Source organism: Culex pipiens, chromosome 2 (genome assembly GCF_016801865.2).
Source record: "Culex pipiens pallens isolate TS chromosome 2, TS_CPP_V2, whole genome shotgun sequence".
In the NCBI taxonomy this organism is placed as follows: Eukaryota; Metazoa; Arthropoda; class Insecta; order Diptera; family Culicidae; genus Culex; species Culex pipiens.
The window spans coordinates 178,596,254-178,618,094 of record NC_068938.1 but is presented as its reverse complement, the minus strand read 5'-3'; the positions used below and the strand labels follow the sequence as shown (position 1 = coordinate 178,618,094).

Sequence of the window (21,841 nt, the reverse complement as noted above, 5' to 3'; positions counted from 1 at the left end):
AGGCGCATCATCACCGGTAGTCGTGCCTACTACAGACTCCACAAGACCCTACGGTCTGGTCATCTTTCCCGGCATACAAAGTGCACCATGTACGAAACGCTGATAAGACCGGTCGTTCTCTACGGGCACGAGACGTGGACGATGCTCGAGGAGGACTTGCAAGCGCTTGAAGTTTTCGAACGGCGAGTGCTTAGGACGATCTTTGGCGGCGTGCGTGAGAACACTGTATGGAGGAGAAGGATGAACCACGAGCTGGCGCAACTCTACGGCAAGCCAAGTATTCGGAAGGTCGCCAAGGCTGGCCGGATCAGGTGGGCCGGACACGTCGCGAGAATGCCGGACGCGCTGGATGCGCGCCAACCGAACCAGACTATCAATCCGGTGAAGTTGGTGTTCAATTCGGAGCCGGTTGGAACGCGGCGGAGGGGGGCGCAACGAGCAAGGTGGTAAAGTAAGTAGGGGAGTTTGGGGTAATATGGACAGTGGGGGTAATTTGGACACCCCTTTAAAAATCACGTTTTCTTCGGATATAAAGTGAAAACGGCAATTTAAGTGATAAGGCTAGTACTAGTAATGGCCTAGGAGTAAGGACAAACCAAAAAAGTTGGAATAGGTTAAGTAGTTTTGGTATAATATGTAAAAGTTTCCAAAGGCCGGTTGGCACTGCCTTAAATTCTAATATTTGAAGGTTAGGAAATAAGGTTTTGCAGGAGTTATATGGCAAAAAAGTAGACATTTTTTGTTTAAGAGGGATGCTTGGACGATGCCTGAGATATGTACGTATAAAAATTGTGCATTTTATCCATTTTTATCATCAAAAATCGCAGTTTATGATAGAATATGCCATGGGGGTAATTTGGACATGGCTTGTGGGGTAATTTGGACATACCTGAAAGTCTACCTGTCAGGCAACAAAAAAGTAACTTTCATGGTTGGATGAGTTTTTAAAGGGATTTAGATAAATTTAGAGGGATTTAATATGTCAAAACCATCAAAAATGAATGTGAGCAATGAGAACTTTCACAAAACCCCTATTTTTTAATTTAGATAAATTTATTCCAATATTCGAATTGATGAAAATCTGATTACTGCACATTTGGCGTTCAACAAGACTCTAATGTTGATTGCTTTTAATTAATTTCTTTGACATTTCTAATTTCTATGCTGGTTTACAGTAATATTTAAATTTGAAGGGCTACAGAATGTAAAATTAAAAAAAAAAATGATATTTTCAGGCTAATAAATTCTATATAAAGATTGATTTATATAAACATAAACGATACCTTAATCACTAGAAACAAGTATAGTGTGCCTGATCCAGAATCAATGTTTAAATCATTTCAGTATTAATGATTAAATTATGTATACTACACTGAACTATTTGTTATCTTCCTAAAGAATTATAGTTCTATCACAAAATCATTATTTAAACCTTTGATGAAATATTGTGAGCAAAACAACACTTCAAAATATAAAGCAATTACGAAACCAGGTTGAAGGATAAAAAACATGCTCAAAAAATCAAATGTTAAACTTATTCTTCAACATGTGTCCAAATTACCCCTCAAAAGGTGTTCATATTACCCCACAAGATATGTCCATATTACCCCACAAGGCATGTCCAAATTACCCCACAAGGCATGTCCAAATTACCCCATAGGGGTGTTCATATTACCCTAGGGTGGTTCAGGGCTCCTTGGAAATGCAAAAATGTCAGCTAGACCGCTGCATTGTTGATAAAATCATTGTTCTATGTCCACAGAAGCTCCCCTGAAATTTTCAGCAAATTTGGTTCAGGTTTCGTCACAGCTCTTGAGCATTTAAGTTTGGCTGGGATTTGCATGGGGAATCTTCACTTTTTTACATTTTCTGACCGCAAAAATAATGTATCCTACTAAAATGCCTAAAACCTGAGATATATATCAATTATTATATGAGGAACAATTCTGTAGAACATTTTAAGTTGATCTAAGTAGAACTGACTTAGTTATAAGTGGTTTAAGTAAAGGTGGCGATGTTGTATTTTCCAAAGGGCCTCTTTCGCCAAATTTTCACTTGATGGCTCACTTTGATCGATGGCAATTCATTTGACAACTTGTTTGTTGTTGATGTCAGAAATAAATGGAAAAAGCGTTTCAACTTCTGAGGAACAATTTCACCATTTTTCTTCCGTCTCTTTCAGGTTCCAATTGAAACTGAGCACTTGTCCAGCGGAGAGTTTGACTCGGAGCGGGTTGTTGGTGATTAGAGAAAATTGGCGAAATCCCAGAAAACACGACGTATCAGGTCGGCTGGTTAATTGGTGGCTTACGGTTGCGTTCGCGATTTTTGTCACCGGTGCATCGGTTCATTCCCATTCAAGCGTGCCGAATGTTTGGCTACGCATCTTCCCTTCTTCTCCATCTTCTGCTGCTTCCGGCATGTCGTGAGGGGTTCTTCCTCTGCAGTGGACTGAGAGTTGTCGTCCTAAATGACAGGGAAGTTCCACCGAGGGGATAATAATTAATAGACATCTGCCTATGTACGCACGGGACTCACACTACACATTAGCCCGACCGGGTACTCGGACGCTGACGGAGTCACCTGACCAACATTTCCGCGTGAAGGCGATTAGCTACCTGCATTCAGTAGCTTAGCCAGGCTCTGACAGAAGGGAGGGGGGGGGGGGCACACGCATTTTGGGATTTTTTTTCATTTACCCCCCGGACAAATCTAGAACAAATTTTTGTCGAAGGGGGGGCACGGGACCCCCCAAGCCACTCCTGGTACCGCTAGGGCTTGCATTACTGGTGTGAACTGTCTCCTCGAAAGCGTCGCCAGGTCAATTTTCCCCAATTTAACGCTTAAATTACACCGTGAAAAAAAAGATAAAAAAAATGTTTGCGATACAAGACGAGTCATGCGTTAGCCAAAAGATCTCAAAAATCTCCTCCATTTGGAATTAAAAAAGGGCAGGGAGAAGCAATTGTACAGAAGATTGTATGGAGAGCTAGGATGGGACCCTCTACCTAGAGAAAAGATTTTTTTTGTATTACATGACTTTCGGTTAAATAAAATTATTATTAGATGAATGGCGTACAGGTAGCCACATTTCAGTTGGATGTGAGGGACCAGGTGATTCCGTTAGCGTGCGTGGACCTGGATTGGCCAGCTTTTGCAATGTTTTTCCTGTGTGGCATTTGTTAGTCTGTCTGTGATAACAACCGTCAAGAGTATCGGGGCCGTCATTTACAAAGCGGATTGAGTGACAGTTTATTAATCAACTCAATGTTATCATGTTAAGGTTAATCTTAACATTCCATAGGTTGCCTCCCTAAGGTGTCATGATAAGGTCCAGCTTGTGATGATACACTACCTTCCCTTTACTAAGCAATCGAACCCAGAAGGGAAAAGATCACCAGTTGTGTTGGTCCGAGCCGGGATCTGATCCCCGATCTACCGCTTACGAGGCGGATGCGTTATCTCTGGTCTACGTGGCTCGGTCGATATTGTGTGTAATAATGACAAGAAATTATAGTTTAAGTCCTACAAACAAAAGCTATTAAGGAATAACCTCTCTTTTTAAAAAATGCTTAGAAGTGCAAATTTAAAAAAAAATATATATAGAATGCTAAACTCGCTTTAAGAAACTTTGAGAAATTGGTACTGAACACATTTGCTTTTGCCATATAATATCTCCCACAGATAGTGTGTCAAGTTTTTCTTTCTTTTATAGTTTTTGTTTCTTTTAAATCGCTGTTTATTCGGTTGAAACATCAATATTTTTATCAACAGTATCGTGAAACAATCAATAACAGTAACGACAAACAATCAATAAACAAATGAACAGGTGAACAAATCAATTAAATTTTTGCAGCAACTCCGCCTTGGTACAATCTGTTTTGACGGCCTTTCTGTTGAGCTCGACAACTTGTAGAACTCGTTGGTTTTCGGCTTCGTTCTTAGTGAACACTTTGTTATATTCTTCGCACAATTTTACGCCCCGCTCCGCAATGTCGTTCACGACCTTCAGGTTCTGCACCACTCGTAATCCTGCCTTGAAACCTTCAATTTCTGCCCACTCGGTTGGTGGACGCTCCGTAAATGAATCATCGATGGATAATTTAGCAAAAATTGATGCCGTTCGCATCGTCGAAAAATCAGCTAGCGATGCCCGGCCAGTTTTCAAAAGCTCCGGATCGCCGAGCACAGACCGTTCACCCGCGGGAATAGTTTTCATTGCCTGCACCACCCGTTGCTTTTCTTCTGCTGATACCTGGGAAAATTTTATTAGTTAAATAATTTATAAAAAAAATAAATATCACCAAAACCTTTTCTGAGAACAGAGAAAAGCCAACGAGCTCGTCTGAAAGGTACCAGAGGTGGCGCTCAAGTACGGCTAAGGTAGCACATGCTATTTCCGGATCGGTTTTTCGAAAATCGTTGATGCTGTTCCAAAGATTCAAGTCGTTCGTCGCGGCGTCAACGCCGAGTGGAGCTTGCAGCCACGGTTTGACGTACAACAATGTACCAAACCTCACGAACCTTTTCAGTTGTTTAACCTCCTCACGCGTCAGTTCGAATAAGCACCCTTGTTCCCGCAGCAGGTAGATCTTGATGGCGTACAGCATTTTTGCCATCCATCTGGCATGATGGATCGGCCCGGGTTTTTTGAAAGTAAATTTTTCAGGTGTTTCCCCCAACACAACCAATGTCAGCTCAAGCAGCTCCTTGTAGTCATCCCTAGGAAAGGTATTTGCGCTTTTCAGGTAGCTGATCACCGTGTCCTTGAGGGAACACCACTTCTTGGTGACTACCAGCGGCGCTAACCTTTCCTTCGGGATGTCCTCCCACTTGTCCCGGAACCGCTTAAAAAGCGGTATTTCGGGAGACGTCGACGGCCCGAAACACACGGAGAAGGCTTTGGCCAAAATCAGCTCGTGCGTGTGGTGACGGCATGCTAACCACATAAGCTCTCTGCCCATCAACTGCTCTAGCTTGACGCAAGCTCCTAAAAAGTTGATGAAAGCCTTATTACAAAGAATTAGCTGACAGAAAAGATGTAAATTTGCCTTTGAACTTCCCCGTGTTGACGCTCGTTGTGTCGAAGGACATTGCGCAAACCTTCGATAAGCAATCCCATTCTTCCAAACAGTCGTAAACCACATGAGATTCTTGGTCGCCTAATCATAAAATATAATTAGTTTTAGGTTATTAATGTGCCATTCAATGTAACCTGTTGGATGGGAAACAGCAGGAGCTCCAAGCAACTTTTCTCCGTCGCTCCATGACACCAGAACTGGCAACCTTTCGGAATGAGCGGAGTTTCCGACGTTCTCCAACTTCGTCCCGTCCCAGTGAACGACCAAGGGCCCTTGAGGATCGAACTCTGCTTTGGCTCTAACCGCGATCTCTTTACGAGCCTCTTGCCGTCTTCGCGTTATCGTGCTGCGAGACAGTGCCATCGTTGATCCATCTACGTCAAGAGCAGCTACCACAGGCATGATGATCTTGAACGCCTGACGGTCAGACACCTTGTTCCTGTCCAGAGCACTTAGAACGTCTTCCGTCAGGACGTTTGGCTTTGCTTCGCTGCTCTTGATGTGATGATCAATTTTCACCCGCTTTGGCTCGGGTACGTAGTCTGGATCTGTGCTTGAAGTGTCGCCTAGATTTGTATAGTTTATTTTTATGTTCTGCAAATGTTATTATATTATTACTACCTGTGGGTTCAACGCTTGTTTCTGCTTCCGGTTCAATCACAACTGACTTCCGCTTCGATGCTGAGCCGTCCATCACTGCTAAGCCAAATTGTCGTCTACCCCTCTGGTCCTCCAGAAACTCCATGGCACGATCATCCGTAGTCTCTGCTTTTCGACTGGAAATATCCAGCAGAGTGTCCAGTTTCGCCAAAAATTTCTTTTTGCGGTCTAATTCTTTTTGCTTGTTTTTCTTGATCTTGACCCAGTCATCGTACAGCTTCCGGATCACTACAACAACGTTCTGTTTTAGTTGTAGCGGTATGTGCACCCGTTCCCATGTATCCAGAAGCTCGGCGGTCGTCGACCTGCAGGCCTGGTCAACCTTGCGTTGTTCTTGTACAAGGTACATGCACCGCGCCAATGTTTCCCGAACAGTAGGAAGTTTTGGAAGTTTCGTTAGAGAATCAGGGTTTCCAATTCCAATCAAAAAAAAAGATGACTCCTCACGTGTGCGAACCATCACTTCTTGATTGTTGGTACTTGAGCGTACTGCTTGAAAGTTAATGCACGTACGCAATAAAGGCTTGTTAGCGACCAGGCTGCTTCTCTATACTCTACGCGGGGACAGCAAGACAGCAGGAACGGAGCGAACGGCGTCCAGCGACCAGGCTTCTCCTTCAAACGACCGGAATCCAGCGTCAAGCGACCAGGCTTCTACTTCAAACACCTCGCGGCGACGGCAAGTTCACGGACGAGCGTCAGCGACCAGGCTGCTTCTCTCTACTCTACGCGGGGACAGCAGGAACAGAGCGAACGGCGTCCAGCGACCAGGCTTCTACTTCAAACACCTCGCGGCGACGGCAAGTGCACGGACGAGCGTCAGCGACCAGGCTGCTTCTCTCTACTCTACGCGGGGACAGCAAGACAACAGGAACGGACCAGCGACCAAGTTTGCCGGGATGAAGACCAACAGAACGGTGACGACTTTTCAACAATTTTCAGTCTTGTCAAACACACCTCAATCAATCATAGTGAGCGCCTACATGAAAATTAAAAACAAAATGTCTGAGTTGGCCCTTTGCAAAATACAGTTACGACACTTTAGCTTAATCCATTATTAATTAAGCCAGATTTGTTAGGATCAACTTGTGATGTACTAGAAAAATGCTCTCCATACCATAAACTGTATGAGTCTCAGGAATTACTTTTTTTGGTTGGATGGCTGATTTTACCGAAAATAAAATATAAAATGGGGTTTTCCCCCATAGTAAAACATTAGAATTTCCAGCCAAACTTAAATGCTCAAGAGCTGTGACGAAACCTGAACCAAATTTGCTGAAAATTTCAGGGGAGCTTCTGTAGACATAGAACAATGATTTTATCAACAATGCAGCGATCTAGCTGACATTTTTGCATTTCCAAGGGGCCCTGAACCACCCTAATATTACCCCCACACAAAAATGTGGGGGTAATTTGGACACCTTTTAATTTTTGCGATAAAAATGGGTTTTTCATCAAAATTTATCGGAATAAATGACATTTTTCCATCAAATATGGTCTCTATTATCCTCTGGTGTCATCCACATTCCTTTAAAATATCCATACAGCCCGTGACAGAGCAATTTCCTTAGGGTGTCCAAATTACCCCACACTCCCCTACACCAAAAATGTTATAAAAACAGTTCAGCAACAGTATCATAATGCTCACTGAATGCCAACTTTTCAGTTAATTTCCTTTTTAACCATCAAAAAGGTTTGAATGCTAAATTCAACTCGCTGATTCTCAAGCAATCGAGACAACTGTTTTTTTTTTTGCAAGTGATTTGTTAGGATGTCTAGATGATCCTAGAATTTTGCAGAACTAAATTTGATCAAATCTGTAATTCTTGTGATCTTCGTGTATAAAAAAAATTGCCGAAAAATCCGCAGTTTAAATGTTTTATTTAGAAAAGTTGGAACGATGTTTTCGGTCGCTGAAAACATTTTTTTTTTTTAATATTGGTTCACCTCATCCACAGAGCTAGTAATTTTTCACGTTGAAATTTCAAGATCTGATGCTGTAATTTTAGAATAATTGTGTACAAAAATTACTGAAAAGGTCAGCAGCATGCTCAAGATACATAATATTACCACTTGACACAAAATATTCATTGCAAACAAAATATGAAAAATATTTTTGTGAAATTTTGTAAGAGCCACTGAATCAATAGCGCGATCCGTTTTGCAAAAAGTTTTAAATGTCGTTCTAAACATGTGGTGTTCGATTCTGCATGCAGTCGAAATTTGATCCAAATCCATGCAGCGGAACCCATCGGCCTTGGGATTTAATGTTTTCGGATTTGTATGAAAATAGTTTTCTAAAAAATCACAGCCTAGCTCTGGTGAACATTTCAGCATAATCGGTGCCGAATGGACGATTTTCTGGCTGAAATCACAAAACGTCATTTTGTTCTACAAAATTCCTCAATCCTGATTTTGCTGCTGGGCTATATTTTGACCCCCAGAGATGGTTTCCACTGTCAGAATCTAATGTTTAACCCACTTGGTTCAGTGAAAAGAATATTTGAGTTCAACTAAAAGTTTAGGCAAAATGATACTCAAATCATTGTTTGATTATTTGTTATTGATAACACCAGACAATTGTAGAACATTGCTAAATGCTTAACAATTTTTTCTGAATTTATTGCTTTTTATACGAAATTGAAAAAAGAAGTATATTTAAAACAAAATAAATATTATTAAATTATTATTATAAGCTTTTTGGAAGCAATTTGTGTATTGTTATTTAAAAAAAATCTACACAAATTTGAATTTGATTGTTGAGTTTAAGTGTAACCCCCAAACTGCTATAGAATGATATAGATTTTTTAAATCCAAGATGGCGGCCAAAATGGTTGTGATGAAATATTGATAAAAATGTTTTTTTTTAAATTTAATTGGCAATCAACCATTCAAATTTAACTAAAATGGGGTCGCAGAACTCGAATTCGATGTTAACAATAAGAAAATGAAATAAAACGATTTTTTTTTTGCTAATGATTCGGTTAACCGAAGCCACATACAAATCTTCGGATAATCGAGTCTGGACTGTATCTGCTTTTCGTAGAACAATGTGTTGAACACAATCCTCTGAAATGGACATGCATTTTTTTCATCAAAATAATTAAAATCTTGGTGAGTTTGAATTTACCAGAAACTTTCGGGTTTACTTGGATTTTGACATCACATAAACAACGTTTTCTTACAACGTAAATTCCCAGAAATCGTTTAGAACTCGCGATTTGTGAATAACTAAAAAAAAATTGCCTCCAAAACCTTTACCAATAACAATACTTGTAGGCGACTTCTTTCTGAACAATGTTGCTATTTGAACAATTAGTCTTTGTCACTGCAGTGCCAAGATACAGGCATTTTAGTTAAATAAAAATGGAGAATTTACAAAATTCCTTAACTCAATTTTATCATGCACTTCACTGTTTCAGCTACTGCCAGCATGTTTATTTTTCCAAACTTTCTGCATTATTTAAAATCAGGGATTGGCATAGCTTTTTTTTGCATGGTTGTGAAATCATTTATAATTTCAGTAAACTTGAAATTTAAACTACAAGCAACTTCAACAAACTGGAATCATTCCAACTCTTGTCCAACTCTGGTGGATTACGGCCAAAGTCCATTAATTTAGCTGAAAATTTCCCCTCCCAACAAATGCACAATGTGTTGAACCACGTTCCTATAGTCGCTAGTTAAATCACGACCGTTGTTTTGCGTTGTCGGACTCAAATTTCCTGCCGATTTGCACTGGCGTTGCCCTGGCCAGTTCATTCATTATTTCGTCTCAACCCGGGCGTCGTCTGAATCGTCTGGTCCAAGTCCAGTACTGGAAGGCGTACAGGGTTTTTGCGTACGGTTTTGTGGACACCAAAATTGAACTAATGAGCCTTGGAGGCTGTGTCTGGCCAGGCTGGCCCCTGCTGGGACACGGGGCGACTTGCCTTGTCTAGACGGCTGACTGGGACTTTTTTTCCTTGGCAACAATCGGGAAAATAATAAGATTTAAATACCGAATTATGGGGTGTTTTCAACATGATCAAAATAATCGTTTCAAAAGTCGCAGTTACTCAAAGATTTTGATTTTTTTTTATTCTGTCATACAACAATAAATCCCAAAAATAAACAAAATTACCAAATGCCACGGTCCTCGTTTCCTAAATCCAGTCAGGATTCAGGTTTGGCACCGCCGCCGCCACCACCACCACGAGTGAGCTTGTTATCCCAATTAATCCTTGGCGTTCGCCCCGTCATCCTCCGAGTGAATCCCAATTGTGCTGTTTTTTGGTGGGTGCACGTGCACGTGTGCAAGCCCCGACACTGCGAGCACGTGTGCAAGCTGAGCGTACGACACTTTGTGACGACTGTCGAACATCCCAAATTTGGCATCGCCGTAGTGGGACTCATTACGCCGCTGGTTGGATCCCGCGTGTGGGAGAGAACTTTGATTTTTAGCTCTCCCCGATTCGTGATGCTGAAGAAGACGAGCAGAAAAAAAAGTGCCCAAATCAAATGCATTCACGTTTCACGAGTACGTGGCGATCAGGGCACGTGTCGTGGCTTTAATCGTTTTATTATTATTTTTTCGAAGATTCATCGGGTTTATTGGGTTAACGTTGGAACATTTGAACTGAAGTAACATTTGGTTGAGAAATTTTAATGACATATGCGACACATGGTCACGTTCGTTGAGGTTCGTCATGTATAGTTCTGTTGCATCGCTATCGTTGGGCAGAATTAAGACAATTATTAAAGAACACAACATCTTTTTAAGTTGATTTCAGTTGGTGCTACAATTTCGTCAGGATCACGATGTATTTTTCCGAGAACATTAGGATAAAAAATTCCTGACATTTTGCGGGCTCCGGCGAAATATTTCTTCGGGGGGTCTAGAGCAGCTTTTTTTAAGATTTTTTAAATTTTATAGCATTTTTCTTCAGAAAAATCGATTGAAATCGATGGGTTCATGTTCATATCCATTGAATTTCTCATAAATGAGACTCTAAATTACATATGTGAGACTCTAAATTACATATTTGACCTCAAACAAAAAGTTCACAACCCAAATTTACCAGATTTTTAGCTTTCTTTGAAGAAACCCCAAAATCCAAGCTGGAATCCTCAAAACTACTAAATAAAAATCTTTTCTTTGTGCAATTTTTCATGAAAAAAAGCAACAGATTGCCCGGATACCAATTCGAGCTTAAAATTTTGCTTAACATAGAGTATTTCACTTAAAAGCTGTTTACTACCCAAAAGGTTCCCAACATTATTTTATCAATCCTCTGCCGTATAATATTTTAACACATTTTCGAATCAATCACATTGTAGAGAACAGTTTTCTGAACAATTTCCATGAAAAAGTATCTATTTTGGATTAATATAAGCAGAGATATACACAATTTTGTAAAATAAAAAGTGACTTTCTCTAAAATTTCTTGATTTAATTCCCATTCATACGATGAACGCCTTTTTTATGATTCTAATAAAATAATATCCATAAATTTTATCAAAATTTAATAAAATTTATATTTCAGCAAAATATTTTCATCCTAAAAAATATCATAGTTGGCAGTGTTTATCGTTTGAATGGGAAATAAATCCACAAATTTTGAAGAAAGTCACTTTTTATATTACGAAATTGTATAAATCTCAGCTTATATGGAACCAAATCGATACTTTTTCATGGAAATTGTTCAGAAAACTGTTCTCTACAATGTGATTGATTCGAAAATGTTTTAAAATATCATGATGTTGTACGGCAGAGGATTGAAAAATATAATGTTGGGAACCATTTGGGTAATAAATAGCTTTTAAATGAAATACTCTAAGTTTGCCGAGCTTCCGTGGCCGTGAGGTTACGGGTTTCGCCTTGTAAGCAGAAGGTGATGGGTTCGATTCCTGTCTGGCTCGGCAAAGTCAGATCCCTTCAAAGAGTAACTCTGGAGTTTTTTTTTGAAAAGGACCTATAAACCAAATTTTAAATTTTTGCTTTTTGGGTGTTTTTAGAACCGCCTTGAGTCAGGGGTATTCAAAAACACCCAAAAAGCAAAAAATTAAAATTTGGTTGATAGGACCTTTTCAAAAAAAAACTCCAGAACTCTACTTACTGGGAATACTGACCGGTAGGGGATGGGTTTCGACTAGCGGCGTGCTGGGTTTCCAATCCAGAGGTCGTGAGTTAGATTCTCGTACCGGGATGATGATGTTGTTTTTTTTTTAAGTTTACCAATGGTTTGATGTCAAATTTGTATCCAGGCAATCTGTTGCTGTATTTTTATGACAAATTGTACAAAGCAAAGATTTGTATTCGGTCGTTTTGAGGTTTCAAGCTTGGATGTAGGGGTTTTTTCAAAGAAAGCTAGAAATCTGGTAAATTTGGGTTGCAGCTTGATGGATATGAACCTGAACCCATCGATTTCTATCAATTTTTCTGATGAAAAATCCTATAAAATCGAAAAAATCTTCAAAAAAAAGTTCTTTAGACCCCCGACGAAATATTTCGCCAGACCCCGCAAATTGTTGGGAAAGAGCCCTCCCAAGTAACCGCGAGGCACTAAATAGCGGCATTAAATCAGCATTATATTGGCATTTAATACCAGCAAATAATGCTTCAAAACGTTAAATCAGCACTTTTCCCTTGAGAAATATTTCAAGTGGCGCACAGTGATGCCGATTTAATGCCTCACCGAAAGCTCGAACAAAAAAAACTGCTTTATCGACGTCAAGGCTGGGGGAAAAAAAGGACAGCTAGCTGCTCCACACACTTGGTGGTGGGCCTCCTTTGTTTTTTTTTCTCCTGTTGCGTGTCATGTGTGAGTGTGACACTTTGATGTTATTCTTGCATTTTCTCGTCGATCTCCAGGATGCGCGCCAGCCAACTGATGTATTCTGAAATGAGTGTGTGTTTTGAAAGTTTTAATCGATGTGGTTGATGCATTCATCGTTGAACATTAAGGAAGACTTTCTTTCTGCTGTTTCGAGTTCCTGGTTCATGAGAAAAACCCGTTGTCATTGCGTTGGACGAAAATTATTGACGAATCACTCAGCAAATTGCGGCCATCCAGTCAAGTACAGTACAATCAATTACGGAAGGCTTGGGGTTAATAGGGACAAGTACTGGCTAACGGCTAACGTAAACTAGTTTTCCGAGGAGTGCTTGGTCCACGGTTGGCAAAATTTCACAATGTGTATCAGACTTCCGGAAAGCCGCTTATTGCTTGTAAGAAAAGTCATTCAATTTACCAGAGAACTTTTGATAATGTCCTTGGACATATGTTTTGAAAAATTTGGCTTAATTACAGGCTGCAGTTTTCCACAAAAAAAAAACAAAAAACACATTTCAATCGGCGGGAATTGAACCCAGTTCACGCAAAATTAAAACTTATGCACACTGGGAGAACTGCGCCCTAGCCCGCTCGCTTATTAGAACGGTATGACGGGAGGAGGATCAAAGTCAATAAGAGCGTGTCTGGCTGAAATGTTTCCCGTATCGATGGGTTACTTTGTTGATAAACATCAAATGCTTTGAAGCACATTTTCAAGGTCGTAAATGGTTATTTAATGCCAGTTGTAATGCTGCAAAGTTTTGGTACTATGAGGCATTCGCAAAGCTTATTTACTACTTCAAAACATTCGAGTGCTGATTTAGTACTGAATTAATACTTCAATTTAGTGCTTGTGGTTACTTGGGCTTCTTTCATGGTGCCAGGAAACACACCGTGAGGTATGATAGTTTTGGGCGCCCTGAAAACGCTTCAATCGATAACATTGAATTGCAGTTATTGCAGATTCGAAAACATCATTAAATTCTCCTTCTAATGACATGTCGAAAACAAAATTACAGTTGAGTTACTAAGAAGGCCAAAGATTCTAAAACTATTATTTTGCAATTCCGTCGTGAAACTACTCACTTTTCCTGTCATTCTGAAACGACGAAATAGCCTACTTTTCTGTACCAAAAATAACAGAATCGAATAGCAACACTTTTCAAAATAAATGTCAAAATAAACACTCAAATGAGTGCTGAAAAGTTGAACTTTTCAGCACTTGTTTTGAAAAGTAACACTTTTCATCATTTTTTGGATTTAAACGATTTATTGACAAAATACATAAAAAATTGACTTAAAATTTCACTCAGGGTGTGTTTTTTGGAATTGCAAAAAATGTTGTTAGGAACTCGTTGCAAAACATGATTTTTTCAGCACTCTTCGTATTCATCCAACTCGGTGAACCTCGTTGGATAAATGTACGACTCGTGCTGAAAAAATCCTCTTTTTGCAACTTGTTGCATAAACTACTATTTTATAATTATTTTTTTTTGTTGATATTTTGAGTACGCCAATTTCTTATGAAGGATCATTAAGACTTAATTTCCAAACCATTAAAACCATGTTTTTTTAAATGGACAAAATTTACCCCTTAAGACAAAGTTTCACGCAAATCGAAGAGGGTTCGGGGCAACTGTAGTGTAAGTTGATGGAGAATTACCCATTACCACTGCCAACCATTATTAATACAATTTTAAATAGATAAATACTTGCTGGCAGAAAATGTAATTAGTTGCATTATCTCTACTATATTATCCAGTTCTGCGATGTGGAAGCTCATTTACAACATATGTAAACTGCACTAATTAGAATAATTGCGGTTTCCCACAAAGGTTTTGAATCGCTGGATAGACCGTGTGAACTATTCATTACAATTTTTTTTAATAATAAATTGATGACCAACCGAAATCGCTTCACGTTGAGCAGAACGCAATAAATTGTTTGATTTATTTGCTCCACCCGCCCTGCCCGGGTGGTGGCTGTAAAAGGCTTAAGGAGAAGCCCCTCGCCGAATCGAGGGTTGTTAAAAAAGGGACTTTGCATTCGCCACACCCACAAGAGGAGTGCCATCAAAGTTTGCACGAGCGCGCGTGTGTTCCCGTGATTTATCTTCCCCGGCTTGAGCAAACACATGCCACTTAACGAGGGACCACCCACTGAGTTGGTGGAAAAGATTGACGTCCTGTCGTGGGGGCCCACGCGACACTTCACGCGCTGATGTCATTATTATAAATTTATGCAGTTTTTAAAACACTCGTACGAAGGGCGAGTACCTTCGGAATGAGTTTTTAGGGATGAGGTGATGGGTGCGTATTTTTCTTCACATTATGTATGCTTAGTGAGCGTTGTTTTATTGAGAGGACTAGCTTTGGGTGATTTACGGTGATGCCATTTTTACCTTTGTCAATATTGATAACTTGATAATTGATAATTTGAAATAATTCAATTTAACGAATGCAATCTTTAGGAGCGATCAGTAATCAATGAGGCCGATGCAAATATTTTTCAAAGGCTTTGTCCCTCGGCTCTGGCTGGCTTTTTGCGATACTAAGCATCGAAAATTTTCGATAATGAAATAAATGAAAAAAAAATTGAAATCAACCCAAACATGCTAAAAATGAATCTAATTGCAGAGGATTGCATTTAAAATTGATTTCCATTGAAATTTCAAAGTTTTTTGAGAAAATATTTTTTGCCCCCGAAAATTTGTACCAGCCTAAAATATATTATTATCAGGAAACTTTAGATTGTATTAAAAGTGTTATGTAAGGTTTGAAATTAAATTTGTTTGACATGAACACGCAAATATTGTGATTTTATGAAACGAATAATTGAAAAATGAACATAGGGCATGAATTAACCAGAAGCCGTAACTGGGACATGAAACGTGAGTAAATTAATACATGCTTATGAACAAACATACATTAACCCCATAATTAAATATAATAAATACTTTAAAAAAGAATATTATTTTTCTTGAATCCAATTCCTAAACTTTCAGGCAAATAATACACTTTTTGGCGTAAATGCGCTGTTTTGTGCTAATTTCAATGCATCATCATTTGAACTTATCAAAACATTATTTGAACGTGAACGGAACCTCAAACCGTGTTTTTATCTAGAAATGAAAAAAAAAATGTTTTTAATTTTCCGGAAGGGAATCTGTATCTTGAGAAGGATTTTTTGGTAAAGTGTGGTAAAGTTGTAGGTTGCAATAAACTTTTAATTTTCGTTATGTTTTATTATGGATTTTGCTGTATTTTCTGGCATCTTTTCACGGTCATTGGAAACGGTCGTGGATAGACCTAGGGGTTCCCAATTGATGTGAAAAAGTTCAGTTCATAGAAAAATTACGGCTTAAAATTTTGATTTTAAGTCACTTCTCAGACATCAGGAAAAACTGTTTGAACATGCTCGCAATTGAGCAGTTCTCTATGAAATCGGTCTTTTTTTTTATTTTAATTTTTGTATTTTTTAATCCGACTGAAACTTTTTTGGTGCCTTCGGTATGCCCAAAGAAGCCATTTTGCATCATTAGTTTGTCCAAATAGTTTTCCATACAAATTTGGCAGCTGGCCATACAAAAATGATGTATGAAAATTCAAAAATCTGTATCTTTTGAAGGATTTTTTTTATCGATTTGGTGTCTTCGGCAAAGTTGTAGGTATGGATATGGACTACACCGAAAAAAAATATACACGGTAAATACATTTTTGGTAATTTTTTATTTAACTTTTTGTCACCTAAACTTGATTTGCAAAAAAAACACTATCTTTATTTTTGTATTTTTTGATATGTTTAGAGGACATCCAATGCCAAGTTTCAGAAATTTCCAGGTTGTGCAAAAAATCCTTGAGCGAGCCATTAAATCAATACTGATTTTTTCAAAAAAATCGAAAAATTGGTCGCAAAAATTTTGAACTTCATTTTTCGATGTAAAATCAAATTTGCAATCAAAAAGTACCTTTGTGAAATTTTGATAAAATGCACCGTTTTCAAGTTAAATCTATTTTTAGGTGACTTTTTTGAAAATAGTCGCAGTTTTTCATTTTTTAAATATGGCCAGCTGCCAAGTTTATATGGAAAATTATATGGACAAACTAATAATTCAAAATGGCTTATTTGGGCATACCGAAGGCACCAAAAAAGTTTCAGTCGGATTAAAAAATACAAAAAAAATCGAATGACCGAAATCTGAGAGAACTGCTCAATATATACCTGATACAGACTTTTCCAGAAAGCATGCAGACTCTCATTTGAATCTTTGTGGCAATCAGGCGTTTGGCATCTGGCGCGACTCTCGCACGTAAACAAAAAGACCCGGCCCTTTGAGGTTATGCAAAAAATCACCCTTTTTTGTACATACAAAAATCTTTTTCTTAGCATAACCTTTTAAATACTTCACTAAACAGAATAAATTTTAATAGGGTCGTAATGGACCCCAAAACGAATCGAATAAAGCTGACTCGGTCAAATAGCCTTGCCTCAGTGAGGTGAGGAAGGCAAAGATATAAAAATTTAAATTGTTTTGCAATCATTAGTTTTCAAAATTTCAAAATATCCAAAAAAAAAACTTTTTGCGGTGCCGTACATTGAAATTCCACAAAAATTGAAAATATGTTTGATCGATTTAAGACATGCTTAATATGATTTAAAACGCAGGAAACTGCATTTAAATATATTTTTCTAGTTGATCCTTTGAAATTTTTAAGTTTTTTTTGGAAAAAATATTTTTTAGCCCTTTGATTTTTCTGAGCTATTTTAAAGGGGGTGACATAAAAATATTTGCAACGACCTTGGTTATCATATTAAATCTCGGCCCTCAATTATCTATCGATTAAATCTTTGAAACTATTGTTCTGATTTGAATTTAACCTCATAACAAGATTATTTCATACTTTTTTAAACTTGATTTACATTTTAAAACAGCTTGGATAAAATATTTTAACCCATTCCGAATGTGAAAAATTGAAAATATTTTAGTTTTTCAGAAAATTTTGAAAGCGTTGCCTTTTATCGAAAATAAAAGTATTCAATTTCACATTTTAATATAATCTTTGGAATATCACTACTTTGGAAAAAAATCATAACATGGTGAAAAACCAATCATTCGTCACTCCCAACAGCACAAATGTGGGCAATTTTTGTCTACTTAAACACATCAAAATGATTAAAATAAGGCGGTAAGGTTTGGAAATTTAGATTTTTATGCTAAAAAATTAATAAAAAAATTATATTTTCCGTGTACCTGTTTTTTCCCGAATAGTCTCAATCATAACTAGGGTTAGTGAAATTTCACGATTTCGCGGACAGCGTGAAATCCGCGAAATTTGGCTTTTTCCGCGAAATCCCGTGAAATTTAATGTTTAAATGAGACTGTTATGATTATTCTCAAAATATTTTATCAAATTTGAATAGGGCTAAAAATAATCTAAAGAACAACTGTAGAGTTAAGCGAGTGAATGAAACTACTGTAGAATTAAGCGAGAGAGCCCTATATTACTAATATAGGGTTAGTGAATTTTTACGATTTCGTGAAATTTTTGAGATTTACAAATTTTCTCTTAACCTCTCATCCATCAAGACTTTTTAAGTAGTATTCAATTGAAAAGCTTGATATGAACCATTTGAAGAATTGTTCAGATTTTTCATTTTTTTTTGGAAAGTAACTAAATTTAATAATATTTTCATTCGCTGTTATAAAACATTTATAACATTTTATTTGAAAGGTATAATAAAAGTAAAAAATAAAAAAAACAAGCATTGTTTTAATCAAAATAAAAAGAAGAATATTTTTGTTTTTCAAATCACCTTTTAAAAACATTTCAGATTTTTTTTCTGAGGCCTGTATAATTTTTACGACTTTTGATAATTTGGGTTGATGATTCTCGTAAATGTTAAAAAATACCACATTTTTTGTTTTCTGTTCTAATTTTGAATAAAAATTTAGATTTCGTTACAAATTTTATTATTTTTGTCTATTGATTTTAAATTTATTTTTTGAAAAGAGAGGTGAAAAACATTTTTTTTAAATAGGCTAAATATCGCAGAAAATTCAAACTATTTTACTCATTTTTGCTGGACAATATTGTTAAATTTTGCTTTGATATGAAATTCAATAAAATGTAAACTGATAAAACAGAAGCAAGTTAGGGAAAATTGTTAAGCTTTATTAGTCGAATATTAAAAAAGCAGTTCAATAAATGAGAACACGCATGCCCTACATTTTGTTTCAAAATAAAAATAGAGCCCATCCATCAACCAAGTTGAAACTTTTTTGAAATTTTCAAAAAAGTTTCCACCTGGTGAAGATTTTTTTTGTTTATTTTTATGCTTCATTATGTATGAAGCATAAAAAGTGTTTTCTGTGATTAAAATACAGATTTCTAGAATTATTTTAACATTTTTCACGTTCCGCGAAATTTGCGTGAAATTTTATGTTTTGAAATTGAGGTCTCCGTGAAATTTGCTATTTTCGAGCGTGAAAAATCACTAAGCCTATTAATAACGTACAACTTTGCATTAATTAATTAGAAAATCCCTTCTCAAGATCTAGATTTTTGAATATTAGCATAACGACACCTGGGGGGAATCAGGACTATAGTCTTAATCGGGACAGCAGGTTTTAGAGTAATTAAACAGATAAAAAAAAAACAATTCCCGAAACCGGGAATTTTGTTCATGAATTTAAGAACCACGAATGAATTTACTCATGAGAATGGTGCATTTACATTATAAACGTTAATATGTTAGTGCGTGATGAACATCACGATTTTTTTCCGTACAAAGGCTTGAAATTTTATAGTCGATGCACTATGTTAATCTGTGTCTAATCTTTTCGAAACCAATCAAAAATATCCTAATATTGTGCAGCTACAAGGCATAACCCAACTTTCCCTAGAAGACGGTACTATGGTGGTGTGGACAGCCCAGAAATGTGTATGAAGACTTGTAGGGAGAAAATAATTCAAATAAAATGATACAAAGAACGTTCGATTTTTGGAAACGTTTGGAAAAAAATATCAAAAAAAAAAAAACATTCAAATACCAACGTAAACCTTCAAAAATAAGTAGGACGTGAATTTCGTTTCACCGAGAAAATAATCCATAATTTGTTTTCTGAGAAGAATAAAAAAAAACCCAAAAAGCAAACAAGCAGATCATCTGCTCCGAACAGGATTTGCAACATCTCTAGCGAATATATCAAATCAGCAAACCCCTATCTGGCTCAGCAAAGGGAGCGTGTGTGCAAATGTTTGTATTTATGAAAAATATGAACCACTTTCCTGCTCGTAAATTCGGGTTTCACGATGCAAAATTGCCTCCCTACTGTGGTACTTTTGCAAAAAAAAAAAAAAAATACGGCGAGGGGGCGGAAAAGTAACCATTTCGATACACTTTCACTCTTCCACCACAATTTTCACCCTACCCCTCTCTCTTTCACTCCCAATTGCAGTGGCAAGGATTTTTAATTTAGGAAATTGGCTTTCGGGGATCGATATTACTATGTTTTATTGCTGTTTGGCTAATAAACATCATATTTTATGGAAAGCCACAGCTTTTGGGGTGTGGGAAATGCTTCGGCACGCGATTTTCGAAGAAGAATACTTTTCACAGTGCGGGGGTGCTAACGATTTTCGAAGTTGTTGTGGCGGAAAATTATCAGTGCCATAAACTGGATTTCCGGTTTGGGTCGGAGGTTTAACGATTCGCGCTGCTTATCTTGTTCGATGGGAGGGGACAGCTCCATAAAAGTTTTCAATCCATTCACACCGGCTAATGAGTAGAAATTATTTCCACCAATTATCTGATTCCAGTGCCACCAACGCAGAGTGATAAAATAGCGGAACTCAATTTATCGCTAGCGTGGGATTGTTTGTTTTATGTATGATGATTTTTTACTCTCCTGATAAAATATTTAAACTAGGAAAAATGCACTGATTACAGCGGTTCGATTTATTTGATTTTCAGCCCACCCACACAGGTCGTCAAATGCAAATAATTTATGTTGGGCGGAAACCCTGCCGTTTTACATATATTCCAACTAATTATTTGTTTGCTAGGTGAACCGTATGAAAATTTAATGTGGAACATGTTGGTCGTACTTTTTTTTGCCTTTCAACTCTTTCTAAAAAGCAGGTAAGCGTAAATTTTTCACCAACTAAACCTAATTTTAATGATCGACATTGGTTCGGTTGAGATGTGTTACGAGTTTTTGCGTGATTAATTGATAATATCGGACTAATGAGATTGAAATGATAAATTATGCACCGGGGTTTGATACATTTCTTTTTAATTAAACCAATTATAATCAGCTGATTGAATGGTCAGGCAGTATGATCAATTAGATTTAAATTTGATGGGATTTTCATTATGCATTGTGATTGTAGAACAAACGATGTAAATAATTTCAGTTGTGAACAGGTTACACCCAAAACTGGGCAGCGGTTTGAATAGTGGTACTATTTACGGGCACAGAGAACACAACTCAAGATGGGCAAAAGAATTATCCTCTCGAGGTTCATTTGCAAAAAAAGTTCATCCGTCAAAACAAAAAACCAAAAGTGTCGACTACGGGAATCGAACCGTAGACCTTTGACTTACTAACCCGATGACTTAATTGCCTCGGCAAACACAGCTTGGTGGCTAAGGAGTGGTCAGATGTCGATGTATGACACTTGTTGGAGATTTATTGTATCAATACACGAATGAACTCATTTTTATGGTGGTGTGAGTTGGTAAAATTATTCTCTCGATTTTGGCGCTGAGCCCTCAATAAATTTTGAGGGAGCGATTCTTTTGACTCGGATTTTTGGGTGTAGTTTATTGAACGATTAAACATTTACAAAAATGCAGCACATCATTTATTTTTCGTGCTATCTTGACTCACCAATCGGCTGCATTATTTTTAAACAAAATACTAGACTACGAAATGTAGACCGTACCAAACACGTTTGTTTAGTTGACCATTCTGTCCAATGTCTAGTGCATTGGCAGAATTCAGTAGCCAGGATCCCGAGTATCTTTAAAAAATGTATTTTTCATCGCTGGTGTATCCGTATTTGTAGTTACTGTAGGAACTACCTCCTCGTTCTTCTTTTGTGCCTGTATAGGTAACAGCTTAAACATCCACGTTGAGCCGTTACCTGAATCCTTGTTGAGTAAACGTTTGTTGCCTGCCTTGAAGATTTCCAAACAGCTTCGATGGGTTTGTAATGTGTCTTAAGATGACCGCGTTGCTAGTTGTGATGTTATGTTTTTCCTCGATGATGTGTTCGGTTA

At 37.5% G+C, this 21,841-nt stretch overlaps 1 protein-coding gene across 2 annotated transcripts; it reads right to left on the bottom strand.

The window, feature by feature from the left end:
- Nucleotides 1-3,517: 3,517 nt before the first annotated feature.
- LOC120414962 (uncharacterized) lies at nucleotides 3,518-6,969 on the bottom strand. Of its 2 annotated transcripts, XM_052708525.1 has the most exons (4): nucleotides 5,703-6,969; nucleotides 5,216-5,647; nucleotides 4,311-5,162; nucleotides 3,518-4,255 (listed from the first exon to the last, which is right to left on the bottom strand). In XM_052708525.1, exons 1-3 carry the CDS (start codon nucleotides 6,199-6,201, stop codon nucleotides 5,014-5,016), a joined length of 1,080 nt encoding a protein of 359 aa, XP_052564485.1. In that variant the 5' UTR covers nucleotides 6,202-6,969; the 3' UTR covers nucleotides 3,518-4,255; nucleotides 4,311-5,013. The 2 variants fall into 2 exon arrangements, with proteins under 2 accessions (XP_052564485.1, XP_052564484.1); XM_052708524.1 differs by having other exon boundaries at nucleotides 3,530-4,255; nucleotides 4,311-5,647.
- Nucleotides 6,970-21,841: the final 14,872 nt, after the last annotated feature.